Below are 16,122 nucleotides of genomic sequence, written 5' to 3' on the forward strand. Positions count from 1 at the left end.
ACAAACTTTTGGAGTGAATGAATGGGTGAAACGAGAAGGTTTTTTTTTTTTTTTTTTTTGGTTGATGCTATATAAGCTTGCTTCCTTTCATCATATGTCTCTGCTAATGCTAATATCATAGGAGGTGAACTTTTTATTAAAGGATATAACCACATACCTTACTCACCTAGGAACTTTTTTTATTTTACTATTTTACAGCTTTTGATTGCCTGACACACTCCTTATAAGAGACGTTACCAATGGATATAACTTCTGTTACAGTTTCTGCTTTAGTGTTTAGGGTAATTAAGGATTGTCTGCAAGCATTCTCTCTCTCTCTCTCTCTCTCTCTCTCTCTCTCTCTCTCTCTCTCTCTCTCAAGGTGCTTCTGCACTTTTAATTGCCCACAACACATTCTCTACATCTAATACAATGGATAGATGGATCATCAGTCATACTTTTATTACCTGTAAGAGTGGCCTTGGATTATACATAACAGCCTGTACAAGTAATAAGGCACTGACTTACAAGACAACTGCTCACAGTACTTTTGGCTTGAGTCATAATGCCTGTAGCATAATTAATTAAGAAAATAAAAGCAATTACCTAAATTTGTTCAGCAGAATATGTAAGAAGACCCAATAAAAGTGTTCAAGGCTTTAAAAATGACTGAATAAACTAAATGCTGATTACATCATTACTATTCTCGGACAACACACATAAGGGGACATAAACTTAAATTGAAAAGGATAGCTGTAAGAAAGATCTGTGAAAATTTGCTTTCAGCCAGAGAGTGATTGTTAGAACAAAGTACCAGTGGGTGTCATGGAAGTGGGTCGTTGAATAAATTTATGAAGAATTAGATAAATTATTAGAGGGTGGACAGACGAGTTGGGTAGTGTGTATGTGTGTGTTTTGCATGATACTATTTGCTCTCTGCTTTTTGCTAACAAGGATAAGGAGGTGATTGTCCTTTTGTATAAGGCAATGGTCAAGCCACACCTTAATTACTCACCTGAGGGGACCTAAATTCAAATTGAGGAAAGACAATTGTAGAACAGATGTGTGGAAATTTGCCTTTATCCAGCAGGTGGTTGATAGTTGGAACAAACATATCTGTTGTAGTGGAAGTTTACAATTTAAATAAGTTCAAGGCAGAACTATACAAGCATTTGTAGTGAATGGATGGGTGAAATGGGAAGTTTTTTTTTTTTTTTTTTAAATTTGGCTGATGCTATATAAGCTTGCTTTCTTGCATCATCTGCCTCTACTAATATTAATGCTAATAATGCTGTATAAGCTTGCTTACTTGCATTATTTGCCACTGCTAATAAAAAAATTAGTTCTTGAGTATAGGATCCTTTTATATTGAGGGTGCTGATTGTGACTGTTAGCTATACCTTCCAATAATATTAAATATAATGAAATTTAACCAAATTATGTTTTTTCAATTAAAATACAGCAAAAGAGGTGACAAGCAAAACTTGCACCTATTACACCAGCTATCACACTGGCTCCCCTTCTTATTTATGGTGATTTAAAAGTATGGAGAGGGGGGGGGTAGGGTAGGCTACAAGAGCTAAGATTTGCTTTGATTATTACTAAGTGGTAATCAAGGTAATGAAGTGTAATTACATACATAATTATGGATTCACATTTATTCTATTTATATTAAGAGTTAAAAATCTATATTGGTAAAAAAAGGGGAATGAATATTAGTGCTATTATCTGTTATGCAGAATAATTAAATTTTGATTTATATTATACAATAGAAAAAAAAAAAATTAGGAATGCAACGTAATACTTCAAAATACAGCAAATACCAGATTATCTGTACATGATTTTAAAATTTTTTCTTTTTATTTTGTTACTTGACAAATTTATTGAAGGTTTTGAATAGAACATGGAGTTAAGTGTCAATGATTATACAAATTTAATTAAGTTCCATATGATGCTTATCACACAAGATTTATTCTAAATGTTGATTCCAGACATACAACCCATGTATATTTCATTTTTATTTCAATCATTATAAACGTAATTATAATAGAGATTGTAATAAATACTGAAAGTGTCCTCCTTCCCAATTATAAACACAAACTCTTCTTCATCATCTTTGCATATTTGTCTTTCTTTTCTTTGATGAAACTTGACTTGGCATGTCTCATCAAAGGATGATATTTTTGAACAATTATTATAGAAATGTCTAATTCAATATTGCATTTAATTCTTCCAACAAGTGAAGGTTATTAGTGTATATCACTCCTTTTAAGTAGTCCAAAACATAAAAACCTGGGGAGTGTAGATGTTCAATTATGAACATATTCTATGCCTGAAAAAAAAAATGACATGATGCCTTCACTGTAAACAAAACACTGAAGGCTAACAAATAAATAACAGTGCTGGATCTGGGGATTGCTAATAACTGACTAATACCTGAAATAGTCAAAATTAAATGCAGGAACTACCCGACTCAACTTATGCAAATTCAACTTTACGTAAGTTTTTGCTGGCCGGTGCACACTGAAAGAATTATAGAAATGTATTTTGCATCCCGTAGGAATAAATGGAGATATTGTGAAAATATCGTAATGTGAACCCAATAACATATTGTTTTTTTTTTTTGTAATTCATTCCAAGTCCTTGGAAGTTGAAAATTTTGCTATATTACTTAGCTATTTATCTCTCTAAAAGGTCATTTTTATAATGGAAATTGCACTATCCTTTCATCGTTATCACATGTTCCCATTATAAGAATCAATTTTGAATGCCTCTGTGATATTTTTCTAAAGCACATTTCTGGAGGTCACTACCATAAAACAATAAAAATAATTTGCACTTTCCGGTTTATTGGGCTTTTCTGTTAGCACAATCTATTATAAATGGGTAGTAAACTCGATCTTATTGCATTTGCGATAATCCCGATAACTGGTATTCTGTGGGTTTTTACAGTATTACGGTGAAATGAATTCCCCCTTCACTGAAATCTCCAATCATATAAAAAACAAATTTTCAGAAACTTCTCTTCATTCCTATTTAAGTATTACAATGATGAAGGGAAAGGGACCAATGGAAAGTGCAAGTGCTGGCAGTGCTAGGAAATGAAACGAAATTGATTTAGAAATGAAGTAGGACAAAGTTTGTCATCTATTGTAAGGCAATTAGGTCTTGCTGCTTCAACAGTGAATACTATTTTAAAGGATAGTGCACATATAAAAGAACATGTCAAAGGATCAATTCACTTAAGATCAACAGTGATCAGAAAATAGCATTCAGGTGCTATATCGAAGATGGAAAAGCTATTAATAATATGGATGGAAAATCAGATTCAGCAGCGAGTGCCCCTGAGTCTAATGACCATTCAAGCAAAAGCAACAAGTATTTAGGAAGATATTAAGGATAAGTATGGCAAACCCCAAGCCAAGTTCGTGGAAAGCAATGGATGGTTTAATAGGTTCAAGCAGCGTGCTGGTTTCCAAAACATTAAAGTATGCGGAGAAGTCACTGGTGCCGATTCTGCAGCTGCAGAGAAATTTTGTGATGTGTTGGAAAAAAAATATTGAAGACGGTGGCTATTCAACGCAACAAATTTTTAATGTTGACGAGACTGCTCTGTATTGGAAAAATATGCCGGATCGAACATACATTGCCAAAGAGGAAAAGTACAATGCCAGGTTTCAAGGCTTCAAAATATAGATCCACACTCTTGCTTGGGGCTAATGCAGCAGGAGATTACAGATTAAAACCACTGCTTTTGTACCATTCTGGAAATCTCATGCATTTAAGGGCATCAATAAAGCCACACTACCCATGCATTTCCGATTGAACCAGAGAGCATGGATAACAATATCTCTCTATGAGGATTGGTTTAAATGCTACTTCATTCCCAAGGTTGAAAAATTTTGTAAATTTTTCAATGACGTTCCTTTTCCTTTCAAGATTTTGCTTCTATTAGATAATGCTCCTGGACATTCTACATATCTAGATGATTTCAATTTGAACGTGAGATTCATATTTCTACCACCAAATTTAAAAGCATACTATTTACGCACATTTGCTCAGGCATTGTCTGCAGTAGACAGTGAGAAAAATTTTAAATTAAGAGACTTTTGGAAATCTTACAATGTTTACCACGCCATCTTAAACATTAATAAGCCCTGGGCAGAAATTACTAAAAGTTGTTTAAATGGTGCATGGAAGAAAATATGCCCATGACACTTAAAAGGCTTCGAAGGGTTTGAAAAAGACAAATCATATAAAGCGGTTACAGATAAGATTGTAAAGGTTGCAGAGCTACTTCAGATGGAGGTTGAAGCCAAAGACATGGAGGAGTTAATAGAGGAAGAAGAGAAGGAATTATCTTATTGTCTTCCAGGCAGCGATAGTGAAAGAAGAAAATGCTGACGAAGCTCAAGATGAATGAAATGAGAAGCTGAGATGCTTCATCACCAGAGAGATGGCAATGGCATTTCGTGAAATTGCATTGGCAATGGCAAGGTTTGAGAAGATGGATCCTGACAGTGAACGATTCTTAAAAGTCAAAAGAGGGGTGAATGATATGCTTGCTTGCTACGAAGAAATCTACAATGAAAATAAAAAAGCCACTGTCCAGTCATCCATTAATATGTTGTTCTTTCATAATGTTGAGCAGCCGACCCCTTCTAAATTTCCACAGCCATCAATCTCCGCAGCGGCCTACTTTTCAGCTAAAGACATCGATTCTGGCAATGATGCTCGAGAGATAAAACTTACTGATGTTATGCCTGTCCAGGAGTGGGCAGAGGGGGCATATTCCCCTCACTTAACCAAAAATTTGAAATTAAAGAAAAAGAATGCAGGAGGCTTTCTAAAAAAAAAACTCAAAAGCCTGGTCGGCATGGCCCCTTTGATGATACCTGGATACGCCACTGTGCCCTCTCCTCTTTTTTTTGTAATTTTATAATTTTGGAATTTTTTTAAATTGCATGCTTTTGTAATTTTTCCTCCACATGAGATAAAAAATTGAATAAATACAATAAATAATTCTATTTATACGTTCGTTGAACATTTCTTTTTGATTCAATCAATTCGGTGAACACAGTTACGAGTGCTGCACAAGCATGGGGGAAATTCTGACTATCTAGGGTTCCATAGAATGCAATCCTTACGTTAAACGGGGAGTGGCTGTACTATCAAGTTGTCAATGATAAATTAATAATTACAATTTGGGTCACATGAACTTTGAATCATCCTGCCAATGAATGATATTTTATCTACACTAAGAGAAGCCAAATATTATTCAAAAATTCTGGTCTTCATGACAATTGTTAGCCAAACAGAACAAATGACACTTAATATAAAATTTATTGCTATAAAAGAATTTTTGTTGCTGTATAAGTAGAAAATATTTGGGGGAAGGGATTTATTAGAATTGTTCATTCAACTGGGAAAGGCTTAGTCAATTATATAATTCATAAATCAGAACTTTATTCTGGATATTTAAAAAAAATTGGAATTTGTAAGATTAGTTTTTTAATACAAAATTATGATGTATAATTAAATAAATCAGTTCAATATTTTTTCTATAAGGAAACAATTCATTTATTTAAAATATATTAATAAAAATATTTTTTTCTTTCCAAAATGCTGGCACTTTATGTATTTTCAAATTTATACACCAAAAACAGTTAAATTTAAACTTAAATATTTATTAGAAATACATCAATGTGAATTTTAGTATTCCTCCCACTATAAGATTTGCTTTTGATCTCCATCATTAATTATTTTTTAATTAAAAATTAATTAGCTGTAAAAAAAACATTCTTTATGCCACCATATACATTAAAAAACATCCAATGATATGGTAACTTTCCATGGAGTTTTGGTTTCCTATTTTTTTTTTTTTTTTGTTTTTACTTTTTTTTCAGTTTCTTTTCTTTTCCCTTTTTTTTTTTTGTGTTTTCCTGCTTACTATTCCAAGATTTGCCCATACAGTTGGTTGAAAAAAAAAAATTTTTTTTGGATAACATGATTGTTGTTTATAATGATGTTTTTTGATCTTATTGTAATATAATTTTAATATTGCAATTATATTGTTATTGTAATATATCAGAGTTAAGAAGGAAATTTTTGGTTCCCATTTTAAATCATTTCTTGATTCCCTCCCCCCATAACTGATTGATGAAGTAAAGGCACAAAGTATCCACTGTTGTTATGGTTTTTGGCATGACTGCTAGACAGTTAATAATATCTATGTGCAAAACACAAATTCTTTGCTCTGTATCTTTCTTTTTAATATTATTTCAGCAACACTGAAGAAATCATACATTTTCAATCAATATGCATAAAAACAGATAATTTGTACTTACTTTCGATGATCCTGGTCTCTTACATAATTTGGAGGACATGTGATGATATTACACCTATAACCTCCACGAGTATTAAGACAAACTTCATTTTCTCCTTTACAGACATTCTGTTCTTGACATTCATCAATATCTACATTTACAAAATAATATAAACAGTAAAAAAATATTTAAAAAATGAATAATGTACAGAAATTCACCAGACATAAAGAAATTAATAATACATGAAAATATGAAAATTTTATACATTGAAAAGCACATTAAAATGTTGTTTTAAAAATATTAATTACATGAGGCATTTGAAAAGTTCATGGCCCAAGTATGAAAGGGTAGCAGTACGGTTTTGAAAATTTCTTACTTAATGTATAACACTTCAAATAGTAACCCACCAAGGCAGTTTCAATAATTTATTTTTCAATTACAGGTCCTGAAGTCAATAGATTTGTGTGAATGAGGAAAGATGAACAAAATCAGTCATCATGCAGTCATCCAATATTTGGGAAAAAAGGGACTAATTCCAAAAGACTTCATGAGGACTTTAAACGAGGAAGGGAGGGCCTGGAAGATGACCCACTGTGGAAGATCTATGATCTCTTTAAAAGTTACAGCTGTCAGTTACAGGCTCTGCAAAAACGATAAGTTTTTGCGGAGTTATTTTATATTGTACTTAATACGTAGTCATATAGTTATAGTTACGCTGGTTATTTTTTATTTTTAATTTAGATAAAGAGTTTTTGTGGATTTTACTTACGATAGGTAAAACCGTTATTTCGTTCCATTTTTGTAGCCATTGTTTTTGGATATAGTGGTAGGGAATTCAAATTTTTTAATTGAGGTAGCTAGGTAGCTCTAACGCATAATTATATAGTAATACGCTTCACTGTTTCTATTTAATAGTTTCTATTCAAATACTATTGACATTTAATTTATTGATTTTATTAATTTAAACTACCATGCCCCAGACTAGAGCAGCAAAGCAACGGGCACAAAGTGGCAGGAGTGCTGTGACTCGGGGGAGAACTGAGGGGGGCAATTCTCCAACGCATCACAGCCTAAAAAAATGTGCAACTTGTGAAATGTTTGCCGAACTCTCTGGAACGGAACATGATATTGCCACGGGGGATGTCTTTGTGTGTGCGCGATGTAAGGAGTGTAAGGAAATCAGGCGACAACTCAGCGTTGTTATGGGCCTATATGAGAGTTTGAAGGACAGGGTGGATGCCCTCGAAAGATCTAAATTGAGGGGCCCATCAGGCTCTCAGCTGCCCACATCAACGCCAGAGCTTGCACTTGGTCATCGCGCAACACAGCGGCAACCCCTAAGGCAGAATGCGTTGGTCCCACAGGAACTAGTAGTTGTAGGTGACTCTATTGTCAGGGAAACGGGGAACATCCTTTGTAAAAAGGATAGGTGGAACAGGACCAGGGTATGTCTGCCAGGGGCAAAGGTTGATGACGTTGTAGAGCGGATATCATCTTTCAAGGGCACAAAAGGTGATATAGTTGTACACGTTGGCACTAATGATATTAAGAGTAGGAGACCGGCGGAATTACTCAACAAGTACAGGTCACTGTTGAAAAAAAGCCGTGAAGTAGGGTTGAATTTGAAAGTGTCTGCAATTCTGCCCAGACACGATAGGAGGGAGTACATGATGAGAGCCTTGTCGATCAATTCGGCCCTGGAAAGATTGTGCAAGGCTCAAGGGGTAGAATTTTTTTCAGCCTGGACTGTACTTGTTAACAGGAGAGATTGCTTCTACAGGGAGGGGATACACTTAAATAGAAAGGGTGCAAGAATATTTGCTGATGCTATCGAGGCAGTGTTAGGTGGGTCGGAAAACTGCTAGTTTGGGGGGATACAAAGACTAATAGTTTAACAGTAACCGCAGGCAGAGGTGAAGGTGATTCTTGCACAACTTCTATTAGAATAAGAAGCGACCTGGAGCGAGGGGTGTTGGGGGTTTCAGGGACGGATGGCAGTCATCATGGATTAGTTGGGTATATGGGATGTGTTAGGGTAACAAGGAACAGGCATAGGAGCATGTATGCTTGCATGTATACCAATGCTAGAAGTATAGTAAATAAATTTGATGACTTTGAAGTATTGGTCAAGACATCAAAGGCGGATATTGTTGGGATAGCAGAGACGTGGTGTCACAAAGATATAAGGAATGCAGAACTGGAATTTGGGGAGTACAATGTGTACAGAAAGGATAGACAGGCCAGAAAGGGAGGAGGTGTTATGCTGTTAATTAAGAAAAACATAAAATCAAAGGAAGTGCACCCAGTTAATATAGATGAACAGTGCTCTGTTGAGTCAGTTTGGTGTGAGATAAGCACTGCAAAAGGAAAAATAAGAGTAGGAGTGTGTTATAGGCCTAATGACTTGAATGAGTACAATGAACAATTGTACAGAGAAATAGAGTGGGCCAGTAAATCAGAATGTCTTATAATGGGGGATTTTAACTTCCTAGATATTGACTGGAACTTGTGGGTTGGTCACTCACACACTAGTCAGACTTTTGTGGATTTATTGGATGATTGTTTTCTGCAGCAGCATGTTCGAGAGGCAACCAGAGAAAGTAACACTCTTGATCTGGTTATCAGCAGTGATCATTCGTGTATTAAGAATTTGCAGATAAAAGAACCACTAGGTGGCAGTGATCACAATGTGCTGAAGTGGGATTTACTCAAAGAGGTAACTACCGTCAGGGGTAAAGGAAAGGGTTTTTGCTTCCATAAAGGGGAGTACAGTGGTCTCAGACAGTTTTTAAATTCTGTACAGTGGGATCAACTGACGATGTTACAAACAGTAAATTCTAAGTGGGAAGCATTCAAAGAATTAATCGTGGAAGCTACTAGACTTTATATACCGATTAAGAAATATCGTTCAAGGTTTAGGCCTAAATGGTTATCAAATGAACTAATGAGACTCGTGACAGAGAAGAAAAATGCATGGGATGCATATAAATTATCAGGTGACGCAGAAGCCTGTGGCAGATATAAGTTAGTCTGTAATCAGGTCACAAAGGAGGTTCGGCAGGCGAAGGCGGATTACGAGAAATCTTTGGCAAAAGATGCTAAGAAAAACAGCAAGGATTTCTTTACTTATATAAACTCTAAAAGGAAGGGGATGAATATGATTGGTCCACTTGACATCGATGGTTCGACTGTTGATGATCCTGCTCAGATAGCAAACAAACTGAATGAGTATTTTGCATCTACATTCACACGTGAGGAATTATTACAATTTGAAAATGGAAGAAGGTTATCAAATTGTAGCAGTGTGCTTAATGATTTTGTAATAACTGAGAGCAAAGTGGAGGAGAAATTGTTGAAGTTAAACATAAGAAAGGCACCTGGGGTGGATGGGATCTATCCAGTTATTTTAAAGGAGGCAGCAAAGCAACTGAGCAAACCCTTAGCCATAATTATGAGAGCATCCTTGGACTCAGGGGAGGTTCCCATGGACTGGAGATGTGCAAATGTGTCCCCAATTCACAAAGGTGGATCGAAGGGTGACAAGAGTAATTACAGACCAGTTAGTTTAACTTCTGTTCCGGGTAAAATAATGGAGTCGCTGGTTAAAGATGCATTGCAGGATCATCTAGACAAGACTGCAGCAATAATTCAAACACAGCATGGGTTTGTTAAGGGAAAGTCTTGTCTGACAAATTTTATTGGTTATTATGATGTGGTCACAAAGGAACTGGATGCAAAAAATAATTTTGATATCATATACTTGGATTTCAGGAAAGCTTTTGACACTGTTGCGCATGGAAGACTACTGTACAAATTGGAGCAGAATGGTATTAAGGGTAAGTTGCTACAATGGATAAAAGGATGGTTAAGTGGGAGAAGACAGAGGGTGGTAATCAATGGGTGCTGCTCTTCGTGGACTAATGTTATTAGTGGAGTCCCACAGGGTTCGGTGTTGGGTCCACTGTTCTTTTGTGTATTTATCAATGATATTGATGAAGGTATATCAGGCTTAATGTCGAAGTTTGCAGATGACACAAAGGTTGGCAGGGTTGTTAATGACAGTAATGGCAGTGTGCTACTGCAACAGGATCTAGATAATTTGGGCAGATGGGCTAAGAAGTGGCAACTGAAGTTCAACCTTGACAAATGCAAAGTACTGCATATGGGTAGAAGTAACCCCAGAGAAACGTACCAACTGTGTGGTACTACACTTAAGGTGGTAGAAAATGAAAAAGACCTGGGAGTAATTGTGCAGTCAGATATGAAGTTTTCTGAGCAGTGCAGACAGGCTACTAGGGCGGGTCATGGGGTTTTGTCAATGATATATAGGAATTTTGCTAGCAGGGAAAAGGAGGTGATTGTCCCTCTGTATAAGGCAATGGTCAGGCCACGCCTTGAGTACTGCGTACAGGTCTGGAGGCCTCATTTTAGGAAGGATGTAGATTTGCTTGAGCGTGTACAGAGAAGAGCAACACGATTGGTGAGGGGAATGAAGGGATTCTCTTACCAAGAGAGGCTTAAGTTCTGCAAATTGCAGTGGCTGGAGACTAGGCACCTGCGCGGTGATCTGATTGAGGTCTATAAGGCCTTGAATGGGTTGAGCACGCTGAATTCTGATGGGATCCTTCCACTTGTTCAGATTATCAACCTACGGGGACATAAGTTCAAATTAAGAAAGGACAGATGTAGAATAGATGTGCGGAAATTTGCCTTTAGCCAGCGGGTGGTTAATTGGTGGAACAAACTTCCATCTGTCGTTGTGGAAGTTGATAGGTTAAATAAATTTAAGGAGGAACTGGACAGGCATTTGGAGGGAATGGTGTGATTTTTTTTTTTTTTTGGCTGATGCTGCATAAGCTCCTACACTTGCTTTCTTGCATCATGTGCCACCACTACTACTACTACCTCCAGAAGTTGTTAACAATGTGCATGATCTGGTGATGGGTTTCTCATCTGAATGTGTGTACCACATAATAACAGATATTCTCACTATAAAAATAGTGCCATCACGATGGTTCCAAAGTTGTTGATAGCAGATCAAAAATGCACAAGGTTGTCAAGTCAAGTAAATATTTGCATCATTTTCCAGCAGATCCAGAAAATTTCCTTGCAAGGTTTGTGACCAGAAGAGATGAGGTTCCATTACTTTCAGCAAGAGACAAAGGAGCAGTATAAACAGTGGAAACACAGCTCTTCTTCCCTTCAAAGAAAGCCAATTCAATTCCTTCTGCTGGTATGGTGGTGGCATTGTTTTTTTTTGGATGTTCGTAAATGATGGAGTGTTGCTATTAATTACCTTCAGAAAGGCCAAAGAGTCACAGGGGCATATTATGCAGACCTTGTGAGATTTTTGCATGAAAACATCAAAGATAAATGCCAAGGAACTCTCAACAAAGGACTCTTGTTCCACCAGGACAACGCCCCTGCTCACAAGTCTGTTACTACTATAGTTGCACTGCACAAGGGCAGCTTTATCTAATTCTTTCTTGAATTTATTCAAATGTGTTAGTTTGAATCCCAAAGTGGGTAGTTTTATACCCACTTCCAGAACAGAAAAACGGCAGACCGATGGTGGCAGGGAGGATTTCTGGGATTTTTCAGCTACCACTAATGCTATAACGATTGTTATAGCATTAGTGGATAGCGGTTACGATATTGCAGCGCTTCAAAATTCCAAAAATTGGGATAAATTTGTTGATCAAAATAGCTGGATACATATTATTTGTGAGGGGAAATGTGAATTTCAGCTTAGATTAAACATACGCTTGCATATAACAGTTTTCTTTGTGACTGCTTTTCCGCAATGAAGAAATTACAAACAAAGACTTAGAATCTTGCCACCTTAGTGTAAAAAGGGCTAGAAAAGGAAAAAAACCAGGTAGAAAATACAGACAAAAGGAGTATGATAATTTAGAGCCACAGTTTGTTTGTTATTTGGTTTTTAGGAGCATTAGCAACTAAGGCCATATTGCTCCGGGATATGCGGTGGTCATTCCCTGACCTTTCCGCATTCTCCGTATTTGGTGGTGACGGGCTCGAACCCCGGTCTAATCAAGAAGCGTGTGCTACGCACTGCTGCTCCTTCCCACCTGGCTACCGAGGCGCCATAGAGCCACAGTATGATAATTTAGGAGGAGAGGAAATTTCAGCTTATAAATCAAATAGAGGATCCCATAAGACAAATTAAAGAAATGAAACTGTCCCTAGAAGAGTTTCTTTATAAACAGACAAATAGGATTACATCTGCAACAAAGATTGCAGATAGTGAACTGCTGGTCTGTTTTGGAACATGGAGTGGTTGAACTTAATAAGAAAACAAAGTATTGAAAGCAAAAGTAGAAACAGCGACTGAAGACAAGTATAATTATAAAGAAATAAATACTTTGACTTATGTCCAAGTAGCAAGGGCCACCAAAGCAGATTCATCACAAACTAAACAAACCAAGGATAAGACTAAGGAAATACCAAAGGCAAAAGAAATAAACATAATAATTATAAAGGCTAAGCCTGACTCTACATACAAATCAAGCGAGGCAGTCGGGGATACTGTCATGACAAAATTAAAACCTCATTTGAAAGAAATAAAAGTGAACAACATGAGAAAAATGAAAGATAATGGAGTTTTAATTGAAGTAACAAATAAAGAGGATGTTAAAAAGATTGAATCCAACCCAGAGGTAGTAAAATTGGGACTGCAAACAGAAAAGCCAAGGGGGCAGGAACTCCAACATCATTATATTTGACATTCCTGAGACAACTCTGGAAAGAGATCTTATGTTGGATTTCTACAACAAAAACTTTATCAATATAATGGAACTGGAGGAGTTTGCCAAAGAATTTCTCCTAAAAAGGGGGACAAAAAACAAAAGAAATGGGCAATTCAATATCATTATGGAAGTGTCACCCAGAATTTGGAAAAACCTACAAGGACAGCAAAGAGTCTACACTGGCTGGACCAGCCATAAATTCAGTGAATTCTATCCTGTACAGAAGTGCTTTAACTGTCATAAATATGGTCATATTGCCAGAGACTGCAGTCAGAATTCCCCTGTCTGTGGCCACTGCGCAGTCACTGGCCACGATTACAAGAACTGCCAAAATAAAAATCAGCAGCCAAAATGTGCTACATTAAAGCAGCACGGCTGACTGACTATGCACATAGTATCAGGCATGATAAATACCCGTTATAAAAAAAATGGCAAATGGTTGGTCCTAGACAGTCGGTCTAGGAACAACTATGGGCCAGATTAAAAATATAAATGTGACTAGGGCTCTAAATCTCGTCCAATTGAATGCTCAAAGAGCAAGGGCTGTCGTAGATCAGATCAAACTCAAATTGGAAGAAAAAAATATAGATATCTTGGTACTCCAGGAGCCCTACACACATATGGGTAGAGTTCAAGGATACCCAAGGGGCTATAAAATAATAGAATACACCTCAGGCATCCCTTCTACAGCAATAGTAGTTAAAAATACTGACCTTACAGTCACAAACGTGGGTCACCTCTGCTCTCCAGTGGCAGTGTTTGCCCATATCACCAGTGCTGTAGGACAATTTTACATTATTTCACTATATTCTAGACCAGGTAACGATATAAATCCAGCTATTGAATACCTACAAGCAGTCATAGACTTGCTACCTACTGCAAATATCATAGTGTGTTTTTTTTTTTTTTTTTTTTTTTGATTTGGTAGTTGTTGGCGCATCGGCTTCTGTGGCCATATTGCACCTCCCAAGGTTTTTGCAGTACTTTGATCCAAGCCCGAGGTGGGAATCGAACCCGCGACTTTTGGGTTGCCGGGCAGGTACTTTACCCATTCGGCTAGCCCGGTCGGCATATCATAGTGTGTGCTGATGTCAATTGCCGATCAGCCTTATGGCATGGCCATACAGAAGACAGAGCAGGCACACACAACGGCCAGATACTTTCAGACTATAGAGCCACCTCACCCTTTCAAGTGCTAAACCAATCAAACAACCTCCAAACTTTAGCAGTACCATGTGGGAGAGTGACATTGATGTTACTCTTGCCACCAATTCAATAGCTTATAAAATTACAGACTGGTTTGTCCAGCCAGCCTGGACCACATCGGATCATAGAACCATTACCTTCAAACTAAACGGGCAATTACAAACATCCCAACAATCCTTGTTGGATATTAGCATTAGCATTAGCAGAGGCATTTGATGCAAGAAAGCAAGCTTATGCAGCATCAGCCAAAAAAAAAAAAAAAAACAAAAAAAAACCCACTTCACCCCTCTGTTCATTCAAATACCTGTCCAGCTGAGCCTTAAACCTATTTAGGCTATTAACCTCCACGACAAGGGATGGAAGTCTGTTCCACCAACCAACCACCCGCTGGCTAAAGGCAAATTTCCGCACATCTATCCTACATCTGTCTTTCCTCAATTTGAATTTATGCCCTCTCAGGTGATTATTCTGAGCTAGAGGAAGAATCCCATCAGCATTGAGCATGCTCAAACCATTCAAGGCTTTATACACCTCTATCAGATCACCTCACTGGTGCCTAGTCTCCAGACACTGTAATTTGCAAAACTTAAGCCTTTCTTCGTAAGAGCACCCCTTTGTTCCATTCACTAATCTTGTTGCCTTTCTCTGTACTCGTTCCAGCAGCTCTACATCCTTCTTGAAATGAGGCCTCCAGACCTGTATACAGTACTCTAGGTGTGGCCTGACCATTGCCTTATACAAGGGAATAATCACCTCCTTATCCCTGCTGGAAAAATTCCTGTATATCATTGACAATACTCCATGAGCTACTCTTGCAGCCCGTCTGCACTGCTCAGAGAACTTCATATCTGCCTGCACAACCACCACCAAGTTCCTTTCATTCTCTACCACTGTCAGTGTAGTACCACAGAGTTGATACGTTGCTCTGGAGTTGCTGTTTCCCATGTGTAGTACTTTACATTTGTCAATGTTAAACATCATATGCCACCTCTCAGCCCATCTGCTCAACCTTTCCAGATCCTGTTGCAGCAGCATAGTGTCAGTAGTGTCCTTGACAAACCTGCCTACCTTTGTATCGTCTGCAAACTTGGACATTAAACTTGATATACCATCATCAATATCATTTATAAATATAGAAAACAATAATGGACCCAACACTGAGCCCTGACGGACTCCACTAATAACATTAGTCCACGATGAGCAGTGTCCATTGATTACCACTCTCTGTCTTCTCCCCCTCAACCACCCCTTTATCCATAGCAGCAATTTGCCTCCAATGTCACACTGCTCCAATTTGTGTAGCAGCCTTCTATGTGCAACAGTATCAAAAGCCTTTCTAAGATCCAAGTATATAATATCAAAGCTATTCCCTGCATCCAGTTCTTTTGTGACTGCATCATAGTATCCAATCAAATTGGTCAGGCAAGACTTCCCCTTAACAAAACCATGCTGTGTCCGAGCTATAACTGAAGTCTTGTCTAAATGATCCTGCAGTGCTTCTTTAACCAGTGCCTCCATTAATTTTCCTGGAACAGAAGTTAAGCTCACAGGTCTATAATTACTTGTGTCAGCCTTTGATCCTCCTTTGTGAATTGGGGTCACATTTGCACATTTCCAGTCTATGGGTACCTCCCCTGGGTCCAAGGAAGCTCTCATAATTATGGCTAAGGGTTTGCTTACTTCTTTTGCTGCCTCCTTTAATATAACTGGATAGATCCCATCCACCCCAGGTGCCTTTCTTGTGTTTATCTTCAACAACCTCTCCCCCACCTTACTCTCAGTTATTTCAAGATTCTGTAGCTTACTGCTAGAGTTGAATACACCTCTGGCATTCCCCTCGCTGA

The 16,122-nt window shown here is 37.5% G+C and overlaps 1 protein-coding gene across 1 annotated transcript in view; it reads right to left on the reverse strand.

Moving 5' to 3' along the window:
• Positions 1–16,122, reverse strand: part of LOC150086829 (uncharacterized) — a 641,413-nt gene that overhangs the window by 42,915 nt on the left and 582,376 nt on the right. The window contains exon 26 of the mRNA XM_090372286.1: positions 6,327–6,456. Within this exon, the coding sequence (XP_090228412.1) occupies positions 6,327–6,456 (130 nt within the window). The remainder of the gene's footprint in view (positions 1–6,326; positions 6,457–16,122) is intronic.

This window comes from Mastigoproctus giganteus, chromosome 4 (genome assembly GCF_048544385.1).
Source record: "Mastigoproctus giganteus isolate SK-2022 chromosome 4, ASM4854438v1, whole genome shotgun sequence".
Classification (NCBI taxonomy): Eukaryota; Metazoa; Arthropoda; class Arachnida; order Uropygi; family Thelyphonidae; genus Mastigoproctus; species Mastigoproctus giganteus.